At 33.3% G+C, this 16,404-nt stretch overlaps 1 protein-coding gene across 1 annotated transcript in view; it reads left to right on the top strand.

Moving 5' to 3' along the window:
• NRDC (nardilysin convertase) overlaps positions 1–16,404 on the top strand; it is a 91,483-nt gene that overhangs the window by 32,041 nt on the left and 43,038 nt on the right. The window contains 1 exon segment of the mRNA XM_024739337.1: positions 14,093–14,166. Within this exon segment, the coding sequence (XP_024595105.1) occupies positions 14,093–14,166 (74 nt within the window).

Below are 16,404 nucleotides of genomic sequence, written 5' to 3'. Positions count from 1 at the left end.
AAAAAAAAAAAAAAAAAAAAGATAGTGGGATATCTGTAATAGCCTGAAAGAAAATAACTACCAACCACTAATTCTACACCAAGCAAAAAATACCTTGTAAGAATGATTGTAAAATAGACCTTTAGACACACAATTGAGAGTGTGTGCCACCAGCCAACTTACCAAAGGAAATTTAAAGAATTTATTTCAGGCAGAAGGAAAATGCAGATCAGAGATGGCAAAGAAAGATAGAACAATGAAAGTCATTTTATATGAATAAATATAAATGAACATTGATTACTTAAAACAGTAATTAAAAAACTTAAAAAGTATATAGAATTAAAACAACAATAACATATCAATCAGGAATAATGATGATGGAGAAAAAGGTATTTTTATAAGGTATTAACATTAGACATTGATGTTAAAAGGATACATGTAATATTTTAAAGGGTAACTTCTAAAAGAACACAATTTGAGTGTAAAAATTCCAAACCAGTACAGGGAAAGCATTTGGAATAATTCTTTTTAATAATAAATTCAAAGAAAAAAAAGTAGTAGGAGAGACAGAACAAGTGGGAGAAGCAGTACAAAGTAGGATGGAGGTAGATGTTGATCCATATATAACAGTAATTCTCATTAAATGTAAGTGGATTAATTTCCAATTAAACATTGTCAGACTGGATTTTTAAAAACCCAATCAAATAGTTTTCAAGACTTAGATGTAAGGCTTGGAAAAAATATTACTGTTGCTCAAAAGGCTCACTTCATATTGATAAAACTTAACTAGGAAGACATAATTATTTCCAGTTTGAACACATCTACTAACATAGCCTCACAGTAAATCATGTATAAAGACCAATGAACAAGTAACCAACTGCAGTGGGAGATTTAACACCCCTTTCTCAGTAATTGATAGAACAACCGTAAAATCAATAAGGATGTAGAAGATTATAACAAAAGGATTACCACTTTTTTTCATAGATGTATACGGAATGCCTAATTAACGCTTTCCAACTACAAAAATTTTTCAGTTGACCCTATTTTAAGCCACAAGTTCAGTCTCAAATTTCAAAGCATTGAAACCATATTAATTATGTTTTCTGAACACAGTGTACAGTTAAATTTTAGCTAGAAATCAGAAGCAGAAAACCGACTAGAACATTGCCTTATGTTTGGAAATTAAATATATTTCTAAGAAACACCTGGGTAAAAGATGAAAGCATATCAGAAATTAGAAAGTATTTTATACTGAATTATAAAAATATTATAGAACAAAAGTTGTGGGATGCAGCTATAGTAGTACTTAGAGGGAAATATATAATCTTAAATGTATATGCTAGAAAAGAAGAATGGCTTAAAATTAATGAGCTGATCAATCTCAGGTAGTCTGAGTAAGACCAGCAAAGTATGCCCAAAGAAAGAAGAAAGAAATGATGAAAATAAGTGAAATAAAAAGCAGACTGACCTCAGAAGAATGGTGAAATTGGACCTCCAAAAAGCCCCTCCTCTATAAAAGCAATGAGAACATTGCCAAAAATTGTCAAAATCAACTTTTTCAGAACTCTAGAAATAACCAAAACTTGCAACAATCCAAGGAGTATTTATTCAAGTGAGTGACTAAATCTTACTAAGAACAGTGAGTTTTGTGGCATTTTAACTTGCCCTATTTCCATTGCCCTCTACCCAGCTCTACAGTAGTCTCGAAAACAAAGAGGTCCCACAATCTCAGTAAAAAACAGCAGTCTAAGCAGCCACTGAAGGGGGCTGGATGGATTTAGAGCTCTCTAAAAACATCATTCTGGAGAATCTTCATTATTTGACCTGTCTGGTAATTTCCTGGGAACCACCATTCACGGATTTTTATGTATTTGGCCTGACTGGGAGCTCACCCATTTGCAGAAATCTTTCTCTGGAGGCATTTGTTGAAAACATTTGGATGGAAGTTGTTTACCTTTATGACTACCTGAGGCAGTGGATAACAGTTGGGGCAAACAAATAGGCTATTCAAAAAGCTTAAAAGGAAAAACTGGAAAATGAGATATCCTAAGGGGCTTTGAAAAGCTCCAGTATATTCCTGGAAATTTTGAAGGTCACATATGTGCATATAGCTGTGTCATGTCCAGGGCTGTGTGCATGCTCAAGAAAGACCTAAGAATGCCTTAAGCTGTCACCATGGTTGACCTTGAGTCTCTGGGCAAGCAGGATGTGATGGCTAAGGCAGAGTTGTAAACTGCCTGACTGAATGTTGAAAGCATCCCCCAATATGCACAGACAACCCCTTGGCAAGGCATTTAATGAAATCTCTCCTCAACCAAAGATTATCACTAAGCTAACCAAGCAGTGGTTGTACTTGCCAAAGAATATGGACTTTACAGAATTAGTTTAAGAAAGGTACTAAATATATAAACAGTAAGAACAGCAAACAGCAATAATAACAAACCCTGGGGAGGGAGGAGAATCTTGATTTACGGAGTTGCCACATTATATTATTTAAAATGTTGTTTTCAACAGAAAGTTATGAGGGATGCAGAAAGTATGGCTGAACACCAGAAAAACAGTAGTCAATAGAAACTGTACCTAAGAAGGCCTAGATTCTGGAGTTACTAGGCAAAAACTTTAAATCACCTTTTTTTTTTTAACATCTTTATTGGAGTATAATTGCTTTACAATGGTGTGTTAGTTTCTGCTTTATAACAAAGTGAATCAGCTATACATATACATATATCCCCATATCTCCTCCCTCTTGCATCTCCCTCCCACCCTCCCTATCCCACCCCTCTAGGTGGTCACAAAGCACTAATCTGATTTCCCTGTGCTATGTGGCTGCTTCCCACTAGCTATTTTACATTTGGTAGTATATATAAGTCCATGCCACTCTCTCACTTCGTCCCCACTTACCCTTCCCCCTCCCCGTGTCCTCAAGTCCATTCTCTAGATCTGCGTCTTTATTCCTGTCCTGCCCATAGGTTCTTTAGAAACATTTTTTTTTTTTTAGATTCCATATATATGTATTAGCATATGGTATTTGTTTTTCTCTTTCTGACTTCACTGTGTATGACAGACTCTAGATCCATCCACCTCACTACAAATAACTCAATTTCATTTCTTTTTATGGCTGAGTAATATTCCATTGTATATATGTGCCACATCTTCTTTACCCTAAATCACCTATTTTAATTATGTTCAAAGAGCTAAAGAAAACTGTCTAAGAACTAAAGGAAAATATGAGAATGATGTCTTACTAAATAGAGAACATCAATAAAGAGATACAAATTATTAAATAGAACCAAATAGAAATTCTGGAGTTGAGAAGTACAACTCAAATGAAAAATTAACTAGAAGGGCTCAACAGAAGATTTGAGTTAGCTGAGGAAAGAGTAAACAAACTTGAAGAAAGGTTAGTTGGGATTGTCCAGTCTGAGGAACAGAAATAAAGAAAAGGAATGAAGAAAAATAAACAGAGCCTCAGAGATCTGTGGGACACCATCAAGCATACTAACATGTGTATCATAGGCATTCCAAAAGGAAATGAGAAAAGGGTAGAAAGTATTCTTGAAGGTATAATAGCCAAACTCTTTCCAAATTTGATAAAAGACCAAAATCTACACATTCAAGCAACTCAAGGATTTCCAGAAGGATAAACACAGTGGTATTCACAACAACGACATTCACAATAAGACACATTATAATCAAGCTGTCAGAAGCCAAATGTAAAAAGAATATTGAAAGTCGCAAGAGAAGAGCAGCTTTTTTCATAAAAGTTAATCTCAATAATGTAAACAGGTGCTTTCTCAGAAATCATGGAGGCAAGAAGGCAATGGTATGACACATTCAAAGTGCTGAAAGAAAAAGACTACAAACCATGTATTTTATATCCAGCAAAAATATCCTTCTAAATGGAGAAATTAAGACAATCTCAGATGAGTTAAAAACCAAGTTTTAAGTTTGTCATTAGCAGATCTTCTCTATATGACATAATAGATGGATGGAGTCCTTCAGACTGAAATGAAAGGACGCTGAAATCCACATGAAGAAATAAAGCATACTGGTAAAGGTAACTATATAGGTAAATATAAAAGAAAGTATAAATATACTTTTTGTAATTTTTTCCCTATCTGATTTAAAAGATAACACTGTATAAAGCAAAAATTATAAATCTGTGTTGATAGGCATGTAATGTATAAAGACATCATTTGTATGGCAATAATAACACAAAGGAAGAGAGAGAGAACAGGTATATGGGAGCGAAGTTTCTGTATACTACTGAAGTTAAGTTGGTATTAATTCAAAATGAATTGTTATAAGTTAAGATGTTAGTTAAGAAAATAACTCAAAAAATATAGTAAAAGAAATGGCAAGGGAATTTAAATGGTACTCTAGAAAATATCTATTTTAACAAAAAGAAGTCAGCAATGGAGGAATAGAGGGGAAAAGAGACATAAGACTTACAGTAAACAGATAGCAAAGGAAGATATAAATCCTGTCTTATCAGTAATTAAGTTAAGTGTAAACAGGTTAAGCATTTCAATTAAAAGACAAGGTACTGGCAGACTGGGGAAAGAAACATGCGTCAGCTATAAATGCTGTCTGTAAGAGACACACTTTAGAGTAAAATACACCAATAGGTTGGCAATAAGAAGATGAAAAAAGATATACATACAAATAGTAATTAAAAGGGAGCTGGAGTGATTGAACTAATATCTGACAAAATAAGACTTTAAGATGAAACTTTTTACTAGAGACAAGGGAATTTTGTAATGATAAAAGGGTCAGTTCATCAAGAAGGTATAACAGTTATAAACATAAGTTCATCTTTCAAAGGAACCTCAAAATACATAAAGCAAAAACTGACAGAATTGAGGGGAAAAATACACAATTAAATAATAATAGTTGCAAATGTAAATATCCCACTTTCAATAAAGGATAGAACAAACTAGGTAGATGAACAAGAAACAGAAGACATGAACAAGAGTATAAACTAACTAGACATCTACAGAACACTTCACCCCAAATCAGCAAAATACACATTCTTCTCAAGTGCAGCATGTATTTTTCTCCAGCATAGATATATATTAGGTCATAAAATAAATTTATTCCTAGTAAATTTGAAAGGATGAAATTATACAGAGTATGTTCTCTAGCTATAATGTAATGAAATCAGAAATCAGTAACAGAAGGAAATTTGGGAAATTTCACAAATCTGTAGGAATTAAACAACCTTAGCCTAAATAATCAATGGATCAAAAAAGAAATCACAAGGGAAATTTAAAAAATAGAGACTAATGAAAATGAAAACAATATACAAAAATTATGGGATGCATCAAAACCAGTGCTCAGAGGGAAATTTATAACTGTAAACACCTCCATTAAAAAAGATCTTAAGTGACCCTAAACTTCCATCTTAATTAACAAGGCAAAGAAGAGCAATCTAAACCCAAGTAAACAGAAGGAAGGACATAATAAAAATTTGAGTGGAAATAAATAGGGAATAGAAAAACAATAGAAGATAAAACCAACAGTTGGTTATTTGAAAAGATGAACAAAATTGACAAACTTTCAGCTAGACTAACCAAGAAAAAGGAAGGCTCAGATTATTAAAATGAGGAATGAAAGAGTGAACATTAGTATGAGCTTAACCAAAATAAAAAAGAGTATAATAGAATATTATGAACTATTTTATGCCAACAAATAGATAACTGAGACGAAATGGACAAATTTCTAGAAAGACACAAAACTACTGAAACTGACTTAAGAAGACAGAAAATCTGCATAGACCTGTAATGAGAGATTGGATGAGTAATCAAGAATTTACCAAATGAAAAGTGTAGACCCAGGTGACTTCACTGGTGAATTCTACCAAATATTTAAAGAATTAACACTAATGCTTCATAAATTCTTCCAAAATATAGAAGAAGAGGGACACTTCCTAAATCATTCTATGAAGCCGGTATTACTCTGATATCAAAACTAGACAATCATTGCGCAAGAAAACTACAGACTAGTATCTGTTATGAATAGAGATGCAGAAATCCTCAACAAAACCACAAAACTGAATCCAGCAACATATAAAAAGGATTATGCACAATCCAGGTGGGATTTATCCCAGGATTGTGAGGTTAGTTCACCATACAAAACCCAATCAACATAATATGCCATATTAATAGAAGAAAGGACAAAAACACATTCCAAAATTCATCTCAATATAAACAGAAAAAACATTTAACAGAATCCAGCACCCTCTCATGATAAAACACTTGATAAACTAGGAATAAAAGGGAACTTCCTCAACCTGATAAAGGGTATCTGAATAACCCACAATTAACATCATACTTAATGGTGAAAGGTTGAAAGCATTTCCCCAAAGATTAGGATAAAGATATCAGCCCTGTCCACCTCTATTCAACATTGTAGTGGAGGTTTTAGCTAGAGCAGTTAGACATGAAAATGAAATAAAATCATGCAGATTCGAAAAGAAGTCAAACTATCTCTATTTGCAGATGGCATAATCTTGTACAGATGATTCTCATTATTTGTGGAGAATTCACCTACTCACTAAAATTTATTTGTAACTCCAAAATGAATACTTGCAGTGCTTTTCTAGTCATTCATGGACATGTGAAAAATTTGGGAAAAAATTTGAAAATTGTTGTGAAAAATTTGAGTTGCCTGACACACACCTTCTCAGCTGAGGTTGAAAAAGGCAACACTCTACCTTTTTGTTTCAGCTTTCATACAGAAGTGGCCATAGGATAAGGGACAGTACAATATAGTAAGAGAAGCTCTGGCTCTGGAGCCAGTTCTATGGAGTTTGAGTCCCAACTCTGGTACCCACTGGGGAAGTGGCCTCAGGCAGTTTCCTTAACACTTCTGAACCTCATTTTCTCTTTTGTGAAATAAAGAAAAGAGAATCAACTAGAATGAGATATACCTTTAGGATTTAAGATCATAATCTGTGTATGTGTATTACTCCTAGGACAGTCATTCAATACTCGCTAATTCAGCAGTCATGACAACTTTAGAAAACATAACTACCACAAATAATAGGAACTCATTGTATATGGATAATCCTACAGAGTCCACAAATGAACTATTAGAGCTAATATCAAGTTCAACAAGGTTGCAGGATCAAGATCATTGTACAAAAATCAGTTGTATTTTTATACACTAGCAATGAAAAATACAAAAATGAAATTAAGAGAAAATTCCTTGTACAATAGCATTAAAAAGAATAAAATACTTAGGAATAAATTTAACAAAAGAGGTGCAAGAGTTGTTTGTGGAAAGCCACAAAAATTTTTTGAAAGAAATTAAAGAACAAATTAAATTAATGGAAAGCCATCCCATGTTCATAGATTACAAGGCTTAATATTGTTAAGATGACAATACATCCCAAATTGGTCTACAGATTCAACTTAGTCCTTATCAAAATTTCAGCTGTCTTTTTTGAAGAAATTGATGAGCTGATTCTAAAATTCATATGGAAAGGAAGAGACCAAGAATAGCCAAAATTATCTTGAAAAAGAACAAAGTTAAAGGACTCATATTCCCAGTTTCAAAACTTACTCAAATCTACAGTAATCAAGGCAACATGGTACTGGCATAAGAATAGACATATACTTCAGTGGAATAGAATTGAGGCTCCAGAAATAAAGCATTAACATTTATTGTCAGTTGCAAGGGTGCCAAGGCAATTCAATGGGAAAGAATAGTTTTTCAACAAATGCTACTGCGACAACTGGATATCCACATGCAAAAGAATGATGTTGGATCCTTTGTTCATACCATATACAAATATTAACAAATTGAGACATATGCTTAAGTGTAAGAGCAAAAACTATAAAACTCTAAAGAGAACATAGGCATAAATCTTTGTAACCTTGGACTTGGCAATAGTTTTTCAGGTATGACATCAAAAGCAGAAGCAACAAAGGAAAAACTAGATAAACTGGACTCCACTGAAAGTAAACACTTTTTTGCTTTAAAGGGTCCTATGAAGAAAGTGAAAAGACAACTCACAGAATGGAAGAAAATACTTACAAATCATCTATCTGCTAAGGTGCTAGTATCCAGAATATATATAAAACTTTTAGTTTCAACAATAAGAAAACAAATAACCCAATTTTAAAATGGGCAAACGATTTGAATAAGACATTTCTCCAAAGAAAATATTCAGGTGACCAATAAGCACATGAAAATATGCTCAACATCTTAGTCACTAGGAAAATGAAAGTCAAAACTACAATGAGATACCACCTCACACTGGTCAGAATAGCCATCATTAAAAAGTCAACAAATAATAAATGTTGGAGAGGTATGGAGAAAAGGGAACCCTCTTACACTGTTGGTGGGAATATAAATTCCCACCAACTATGGAAAACATTATGGCAGTTCCTCAAAAAACTAAAAATAGAGTTACCATATGATCCAGCAGTCCCACTCCTGGGCATATATCCGGAAAAGACAAAAACTAATTTGAAAAGATACATGCACCCCAGTGTTCATAGCAGCACTGTTTACAATAGCCAAGACATGGAAGCAACCTAAATGTCCATCTACAGATGAATGGATAAAGAAGATGTGGTATGTATATACAATGGAATATTACTCAGCCATAAAAAAGAATGAACCAATGCCATTTGCAGCAATATCATACTAAGTGAAGTAAGAAAGAGAAAGACAAATACCATGTGATATCACTTATATGTGGAATCTAAAATAGTACACAAATGAACATATCTACGAAACAGAAACAGACTCACAGACGTAGAGAACAGACTTGTGGTTGCCAAGGGGTAGGAGGGTGGGGGAGGGAAGGATTGGGAGTTTGGGATTAGCAAATGCAAACTAGTATACATAGAATGAATAAACAACAAGGTCCTACTTTATAGCACAGGGAACTATGTTCAATATCCTGTGATAAATCAGAATGGAAGAGAATATGTATAACTGAGTCACTGTGCTGTATGCAGAAATCAACATTGTAAATCAACTATACTTCAATTAAAAAAAAACTTCAATGAGATACCACTTTGAAAAGAAGAACATTTGCAATTATTGGTGAATGTGTGGATAAATTGGAACTTTCGTACATTGCTGGTGGTTCAGCTGTGTTAGAAAATGTAGTTAGAAAACTTCTTCAAAAGTTAAACATAGAGTTACCATATGACCCAAAAGTTCCACTCTTAGTATACATACTCTACAGAATTGAAAACATATATCTACACAAAAACTTTTACATGAGTGTTAGTAGCAGTGTTATATATAATAGGTCAAAAGTGGAAACAACCTAAATGTCAATCCACTGATGAATGGATAAACAAAATGTAGCACATCCATACAAAGGAATATTACTTGGCAATAAGAAGGGAATGAAGTCCTGGTAAGTAATACAACATGAATGAATCTTGAAAACGTTATGCTGAGAGAAAGAGGCCAGATGCAGAAGGCCCCATAGTGTATGATTCCATTTATATGAAATGTCCAAAATAGGCAAATCCATAGAGACCAAAAGCAGATTAGTGCTTGCCAGGGGCTGGAGGGATGAGGAAATGGGGAATGACCATTAATGGGTACAGAGTTTATTTTTGGGTTAATGAAAAATTTCTGAAATTAGATAGTGGTAATGTTTACACAATTCTGTGAATGTAGTAAAATCCCTTTAATTATGTACTTTAAAAGGGCATTTTGTGGTATGTGAATTATTCCTCAATAGAAACAATATACATATGGTAGTTTCAAGAAAGCTAAATGTTGGTTTGAAAAAACTGACAAAATAGGTAAATATTTCATGAGACTGGTCAGGGAAAAAGAAGAGTATGTGCAAATATCAGGAATGGAAAATAATTAAGACATATTGAAAATACAGTAAGGTATTTTGAACAACCTATTCCAGTAAATGAAAAAACTAGATGGCGTTCACAAATTCTTAGTAATATTATTTATAAAACCCACATAAGAGAAATTATAATTTAAAAGTTTTCATACTCTTATAATCATTAAATCAGTCAGTAATAAAAACTCTTCTCAAAAATAAACTTGTTTAGAGTCGTACAAAAAATTGAAGGAAGAAATAATTCCTCCCTCATTTATGAAGGTAGCATGACCTTGATTTAAGAAATAAGAAAGTGTAATATAAGAAAAAATATAGACCGGATTCACAAACAGGCTGATATAGCAGTACTGAGTTGGGGTCATCTTAGAAATATGAGGTAGGGTTAACAGAAAATCAGTGCTGTTCATCGCATTGTCAGATTGAAGGAGAAAAACCATGTCTCAGTATATGTAGAAAAAAATTACGTGGTGAAATTCAGTATCTATTCACAAAGATGCTCTTAGCAAATAGAGTATAAGGCAGCTTTCTCAATATGATATTTGATAGTTTAAACCAAACCTTATATTTAATGGTGAAACCTTGAAAGATTCCAAGTTGAGATCAGGAACAAGACAGAGATATGGGTTGTGATTGCTTCTGTTCATCATTCTATTATATTAGGCAAGAAAGAAAAATAAGCAAAATATACAACTGTCAAAACATATGATATGATTGTGAACATAGAAAATCTAAAATCTTCTACATATAAAAATTAGTAACATTAACAGAATTTAATAAGATAGCTTGATATGCAAAAATTAAAAATGATACTATGTTTAACATATAAAAGTACAACTTCTATGTATCAGCAACAGTTAGAAATTAAAATTTAAAAAGTTTATAAAAGCTACACAAATAATCAGACACTCAAGAATCATCCCAAAAATTATGTGTAAGACCTCTTCATGGAGAATATATTAAAACCTTATTGTGAGATATTTAAAAAGACCTACATAAATTGAGAGAAATACTATTCATGGATTTGAAGCCTTGTTTTTTTGTTTTGTTTTGATTTTGGCCATGCTGCACGGCATGCAAGATCCTAGTTCCCTAACCAGGGATCGAACCTGTGCTCCCTGCATTGGAAGCTCCGGAGTCCTAACCATTGGACCACCAGGGAATTCCCTGAAGCCTTTTTTTTCTTTTAGTGACATTAATCTTCCTATTTAATGTACAGATTCAGTGATATCACAACCATAATATCAGAAGATTTACTTAGTCTTAAATAGACAAGCTAACTCTAAGATTTATAAGGAAATGCAGAGGGCTAAGTATAGACAAGATACTTTTGAATTGGAAAAATAACAAGGTAGCAGGACTTGACCTACTAGATATTAAGATTTGTTTTGTAATTAGGACATTGGGGTGTTAGCAGAGGGCTAGACAAAGAGATGATGGAACAGGATATTTCTTGGAATGGAAATAGACCAACACATATGTGGAGACTTGATTTTTGATAGGAGCATTATGGAGCAGTGGTGAAAGGGCTTTTTAAAAAAATGATGCCGAGACAGTTGGGCTTCTATAAAGGCAAAACCAAAATTGACTCCCTATCTCACAACATGCACAAAAAAATCAATTCTATGTGGATTATAGACCAAAAAGTGAAAAGTACAATTAAAAGTTTTATAGGTAAGCTTGACTTTAGCCTTAGGTAAGGATTATCAAACAAGATGCAAAAACAAAACATAAAGAAAAATGATAGTACATTATGTTCATCTAAAGATAACATAGAGTATGAAAAAAGCAAGTATAAAGTGGGAGAATATATTTGCAACACATGTAAGTAACAGAGGACTTATATTTAGAATAACTACCAGAGATTTAATTATTAGATTATATATGTAATTGTATGTAACATAATTTATATATGATAATATCATATAAATGGATAATTATATATATATTATTATGATCAGTAAGAAAAATACAACCCAATAGAAAAAAACCCTTAAACAGGCATTTTACAAGATAAGAAATTCAAATTATTAATAAATATATAAAATGTTCAATCAGGAAAATGTAAATTAAAACCATTATGAGATTTAACTATCCTCCTAAAAGTTGCAAAAAATTTTAGTCTGACAATACCAAGTGAGGGTGATGTTGTAAAGGATTGGAGGATGATCTGATGCAAGTGTAGATGGGCACAATCACTTTGGAAAAGTTTGATTATTACCTAGTGATGTAGAACATTTGATGCATATACTATTACCTAGGAGTTCCTTTCTCAGATATATATTTAGACAAATTTGTGAACATGTGCCATGGTACATATTTATAAGAATGTTTATGGCAGCATTGTTTGTAATGGTTCAAACCCAGAACCAGCCCAAATGTCCACCAGCAGTAGAATGGATGAATAAATTCATACAGTGGAATATTCTACTGCAATGAAAATAAATGATCCACAGCCACATGTAGCATCATGAATGACTACTAAAAAGAGTGTTGAGTTAAATAAATCACTCAAAGAATACATACACTGTATATCCATTTATATGAAGTTCAAAAACGAACCTATATTGTCTAGAACATGCATTCTTGGCAGGGTTCATACTGTTTCTTTTGGTGGCAAAAATTGGTTTTGAAGGTGAAAAAACATTTGATATTATAATGGTTTGTGGCCCTCCAAAGCTTAACCCTACCTGCAAAATCTTAGTGTTTGATTTCTTTTTGAGTTTTCTCAAATATCACCTGAGCACCATTTACTCTGACATTGACTTTGTGAAAGATATGCAGAGAGTCTGCAAGATCAGGGGTACAAAATTGTGGTGGATAGATGATTGGAGGACTTTCAAATGACTGATCTTGAAGTCATCACTAGAGGTGGTCTGTGTGTGTCAGTTGGTTGCCATTGGCTGCCTTGTGGATGTTATGTTTGATCCTCTCTCTGCTTTTGTGTGTGACTTTGATTTTTAGAATTAAATAAAAATATTCTGTTTTATTATTTAGTTCAACAAAAGTTATTCAACCCTTCATTAGTTATACTAAGTACCGACAAGAAAAAAATGTCAGTAATATTTTAATGAGTATCTAGTAGCTAATTAAATTAAAAGTTTCTTCTCAGAGCAAGCAAAAGTTCAAAGTTTATTAAATATTGTAAGAAATTAATTTTTTCAATGTGTTTTGTTGGAAAAATGAGTTTAATTTTTTAAAAACTTGATTGCATTGCTGTTATTATATAAATTGTTAATTTGCATATGTAATTTGATGCATCACAATTTATATAAGGAATATATTACATTAAACAGCAAATACAGTTATAAAATTAAGTGAAATACTAATAGCCTTTAAAATTTTAACTTGGGATTTCCCTGGTGGTGCAGTGGTTAAGAATCCGCCTGCCAATGCGGGGAACACAGGTTCAATCCCTGGTCTGAGAGGATCCCACATTCTGTGGAGCAACTAAGCCTGTGCACCACAAGTACTGAACCTGCGCTCTAGAGCCAGCGAGCCACAACTCCTGAGCCCGCGTGCCACAACTACTGAAGCCCGTGCACCTAGAGCCCGTGCTTCACAACAAGAGAAGCCACTGCAATGAGAAGCCCGCGCATCACAACGAAGAGTAGACCCCGCTCGCCACAACTAGAGAAAGACCACGTGCAGCACTGAAGACCCAACACGGCCAAAAATAAATTAATTAAAAAAAATTTTAACTTAAAAAGTTAAAAAAAGTAGGCCTCAGATACTTTTTATTTATAAAATCACAGATACACATAAAATATGTAAACAGATTGTATATGTGTGTAAAAATGTCATAGGGGAGTGATTAGAAGAAAATTTCTGAAAAGGCTACTTAGGGTTGATAATGGAAAAATAAAAAGATCAAGAAACACCAGCCTAGAAATACATATATATGTGGTAAAACTATCAAGAAAAGCAGAGAAGTGATACCTGTAACATTCATGATATTAACTCTGAGGATAAGGTGGCTGCTGGGTTCTTCTAGAGTTCTGACAGTGGTCTATTTCTTGATCTGAGTGGTGGCCACTCAGGTGTTTACCTTATAGTCTATATGCCCATGTTTTATATATAATACTTTTCTGTCTGGGTATTATATTTCATAATAGAAAAAAGGTAGTTTGTAGACTTTAAAATCTAGAAATACTGTGTATTGTTTAGGTTTTATATGCATGATTATGAACTAAATCTCCATCTTAGTAAAGCTTCTTAATTAAAAAAAGTAGATGTTGACTGATGAAAAGCTTTTACCAAACAGTTTTTTTTTTTTTTCAGATGGGCCCAATTCTTCATCCATCCACTAATGATCAGAGATGCAATTGACCGGGAAGTTGAAGCTGTTGATAGTGGTAAGTGCTTTATGTCTTGCTGCTTTTTCCTTCATTGATCCAGTCGTTTAGCACATTTACTATTCTTTGTCACTCTTTATATTATAAAGGGCTAAGTTAAAATAGATATGTCATGTTTATTTTTGAAGCCATTAAATGTCTAATTCAGTATATATTTGAAATAAGTCAAAGAATGGTAGATTTTCGATTTTTCAGCCTTTGTTTTTTGAGGGTTTTACCACAGTGACTGACCTTTTGCAGGATAAGAGCCTAATTCTTAAAGCTAATACTGGGTGTTAAAACTTTAAAAGTTCACATACTCTTTTTGTATGAAGAGGCATTTTCTCTGAGGCTTTATTTTAAGCACCATCCTGATATTTAAATAGCTTATTTTTTGTTGCCTCTGTGTGTCAGTGCTTTGTGGGTTGAGTTTCTGTAGTTCTGAAAACAATCGTGGTATGTTTATGGATGAAGAAACTAAACTCCTGAACAGGAAATGCGTTTAATTTTACTTTTTGACAGTTTTTCTTATCTTTGTGATTTAAATACTGAAGACCGTAAGGAAGGCTGTGTGTCTCTATGGGGTGCAGGTTCATTAGAGAACTGTGCTGCACATATCCCTTAATTACAAAGTACCAGTAAATAGCACCACTGCAGATTAACCCTGCTTCCTTATTTTAGTATTAGAAACATGTAACAGTAGACTTGGGGGGATTTCTAGTTCACATAGGTTAGGCTTGGCTTGCATAGCTGAAGAGGCCAGGTTTCTGTACTAGTTCTTCCCTTTGTAGCATTTTCCCTCTTGGCTTGATTGTCTAGTTCTAATAATCACTTATTGCGTTCACTAGGCTGAATAAACTGCAGATGGCTGGAAAGAACTGTCTTGAAGTCAGCAAACTGTGTTTTACTTATAGAAATGTCACTAACTGTGGCCCTCAATTTATTTGTAAAAGAGGGTGGAATGGAGTTAGATTCCTCCTGGTTCTAGTAGCTCCTTATAATCAAGGATTTATTTTCTTCATTTTTGTTACTTGCCTACCCACAGTGTCTGTTTTTTCATAGGCCCAGATAAGTATTTGTTGAATACATGAAAAACCAAAATAACTAAGGAAAACTCCAAAAGCCTTCCCTACTTTTTGGGACCTAGGAACTATATTCTGTGTCTTTAATTCTTTCAAGTGTGTTTTTCTTTATACAGTTTCTAGAGTGGGTCGAAATTGGCATTTAAAATGTTAGACGTCTAGGGAATTCCATGGCAGTCCAGTGGTAGGATTCAGCGCTTTACTGCCAGGGCCCACGTTCAATCCATGGTCGGCAAACTAAGATCTCGCAAGCTGTGTGGTGCGGCCAAAAAAGAAAGATTAAACGTGTAATTTAATTTTACAAGTTTAATTCAGAATATATTTTATTATATTTTGAATATTATGCAGAAATATATGTATATATGTACATATGTGATATATGGTATGTACACACACACTCACATACAATAAGTCGTTTTGGTTTAAGATGAACTTAAGCTAAAGGCTCTGTTTTTTTGTTTGTTTTTGATGATAGGAGACCTAGATTTCAATTTGTGATCTGATATAAATAGCTAGGTATATATCATTAGTTACTTAACCTTCTAAGTATGAAGGATTTACTTGAGATTAGGGAGATGGGAGAGGTCTTAAATTTTAACTTGTATAATAAACTAGTATTCATTAGCCAGTTTTGCTTTTTAGCATACTGTTTATGATGTATTATTCTTTTATTTGCATTTATAAGACATCAGAAAATTATAAATAAGACAAGAGCTAAGTTTAGATTCTATGAACATACAACAAGATCATTTGGAGACTCAATATTTATACATTGATAGATATTTATTGTGAACACAGTATAAATTTATCTTGGCTAAAACCACAAAATGTTTAACAGTTTTACATGTTAACGTGTATAGTATGCAGACCATTAAGAGTTAACAGCTCTAGGCCAGGTCTAAGTCAGTATTATATTCATACATCTTAGCTTTTCTTTTTTCCAAAATCAATATCTGCAAATAATGAGATCTATTTTTGAAAGCTCAATAATCAGATGTTATTTTCTTCTATTCAGATGTGATAGTCTTTATTCTATCATTCTCATCTCATTCGCATGTTTTTAGTTGCCTGCATGCTTGGATGGCCCATTCAATGTGAGAGGAGTTGAAAGGAAGTTCAGCTATCCTGGTAGAATCATCTTTTCATTTTCTTTTTCCTTTATTCCTCTCCACCTGCT

This window comes from Neophocaena asiaeorientalis, unplaced genomic scaffold, assembly GCF_003031525.2.
Source record: "Neophocaena asiaeorientalis asiaeorientalis breed wild unplaced genomic scaffold, Neophocaena_asiaeorientalis_V1.1 scaffold138, whole genome shotgun sequence".
In the NCBI taxonomy this organism is placed as follows: domain Eukaryota; kingdom Metazoa; phylum Chordata; class Mammalia; order Artiodactyla; family Phocoenidae; genus Neophocaena; species Neophocaena asiaeorientalis.
This window is presented reverse-complemented; position numbering and strand designations above follow the sequence as displayed.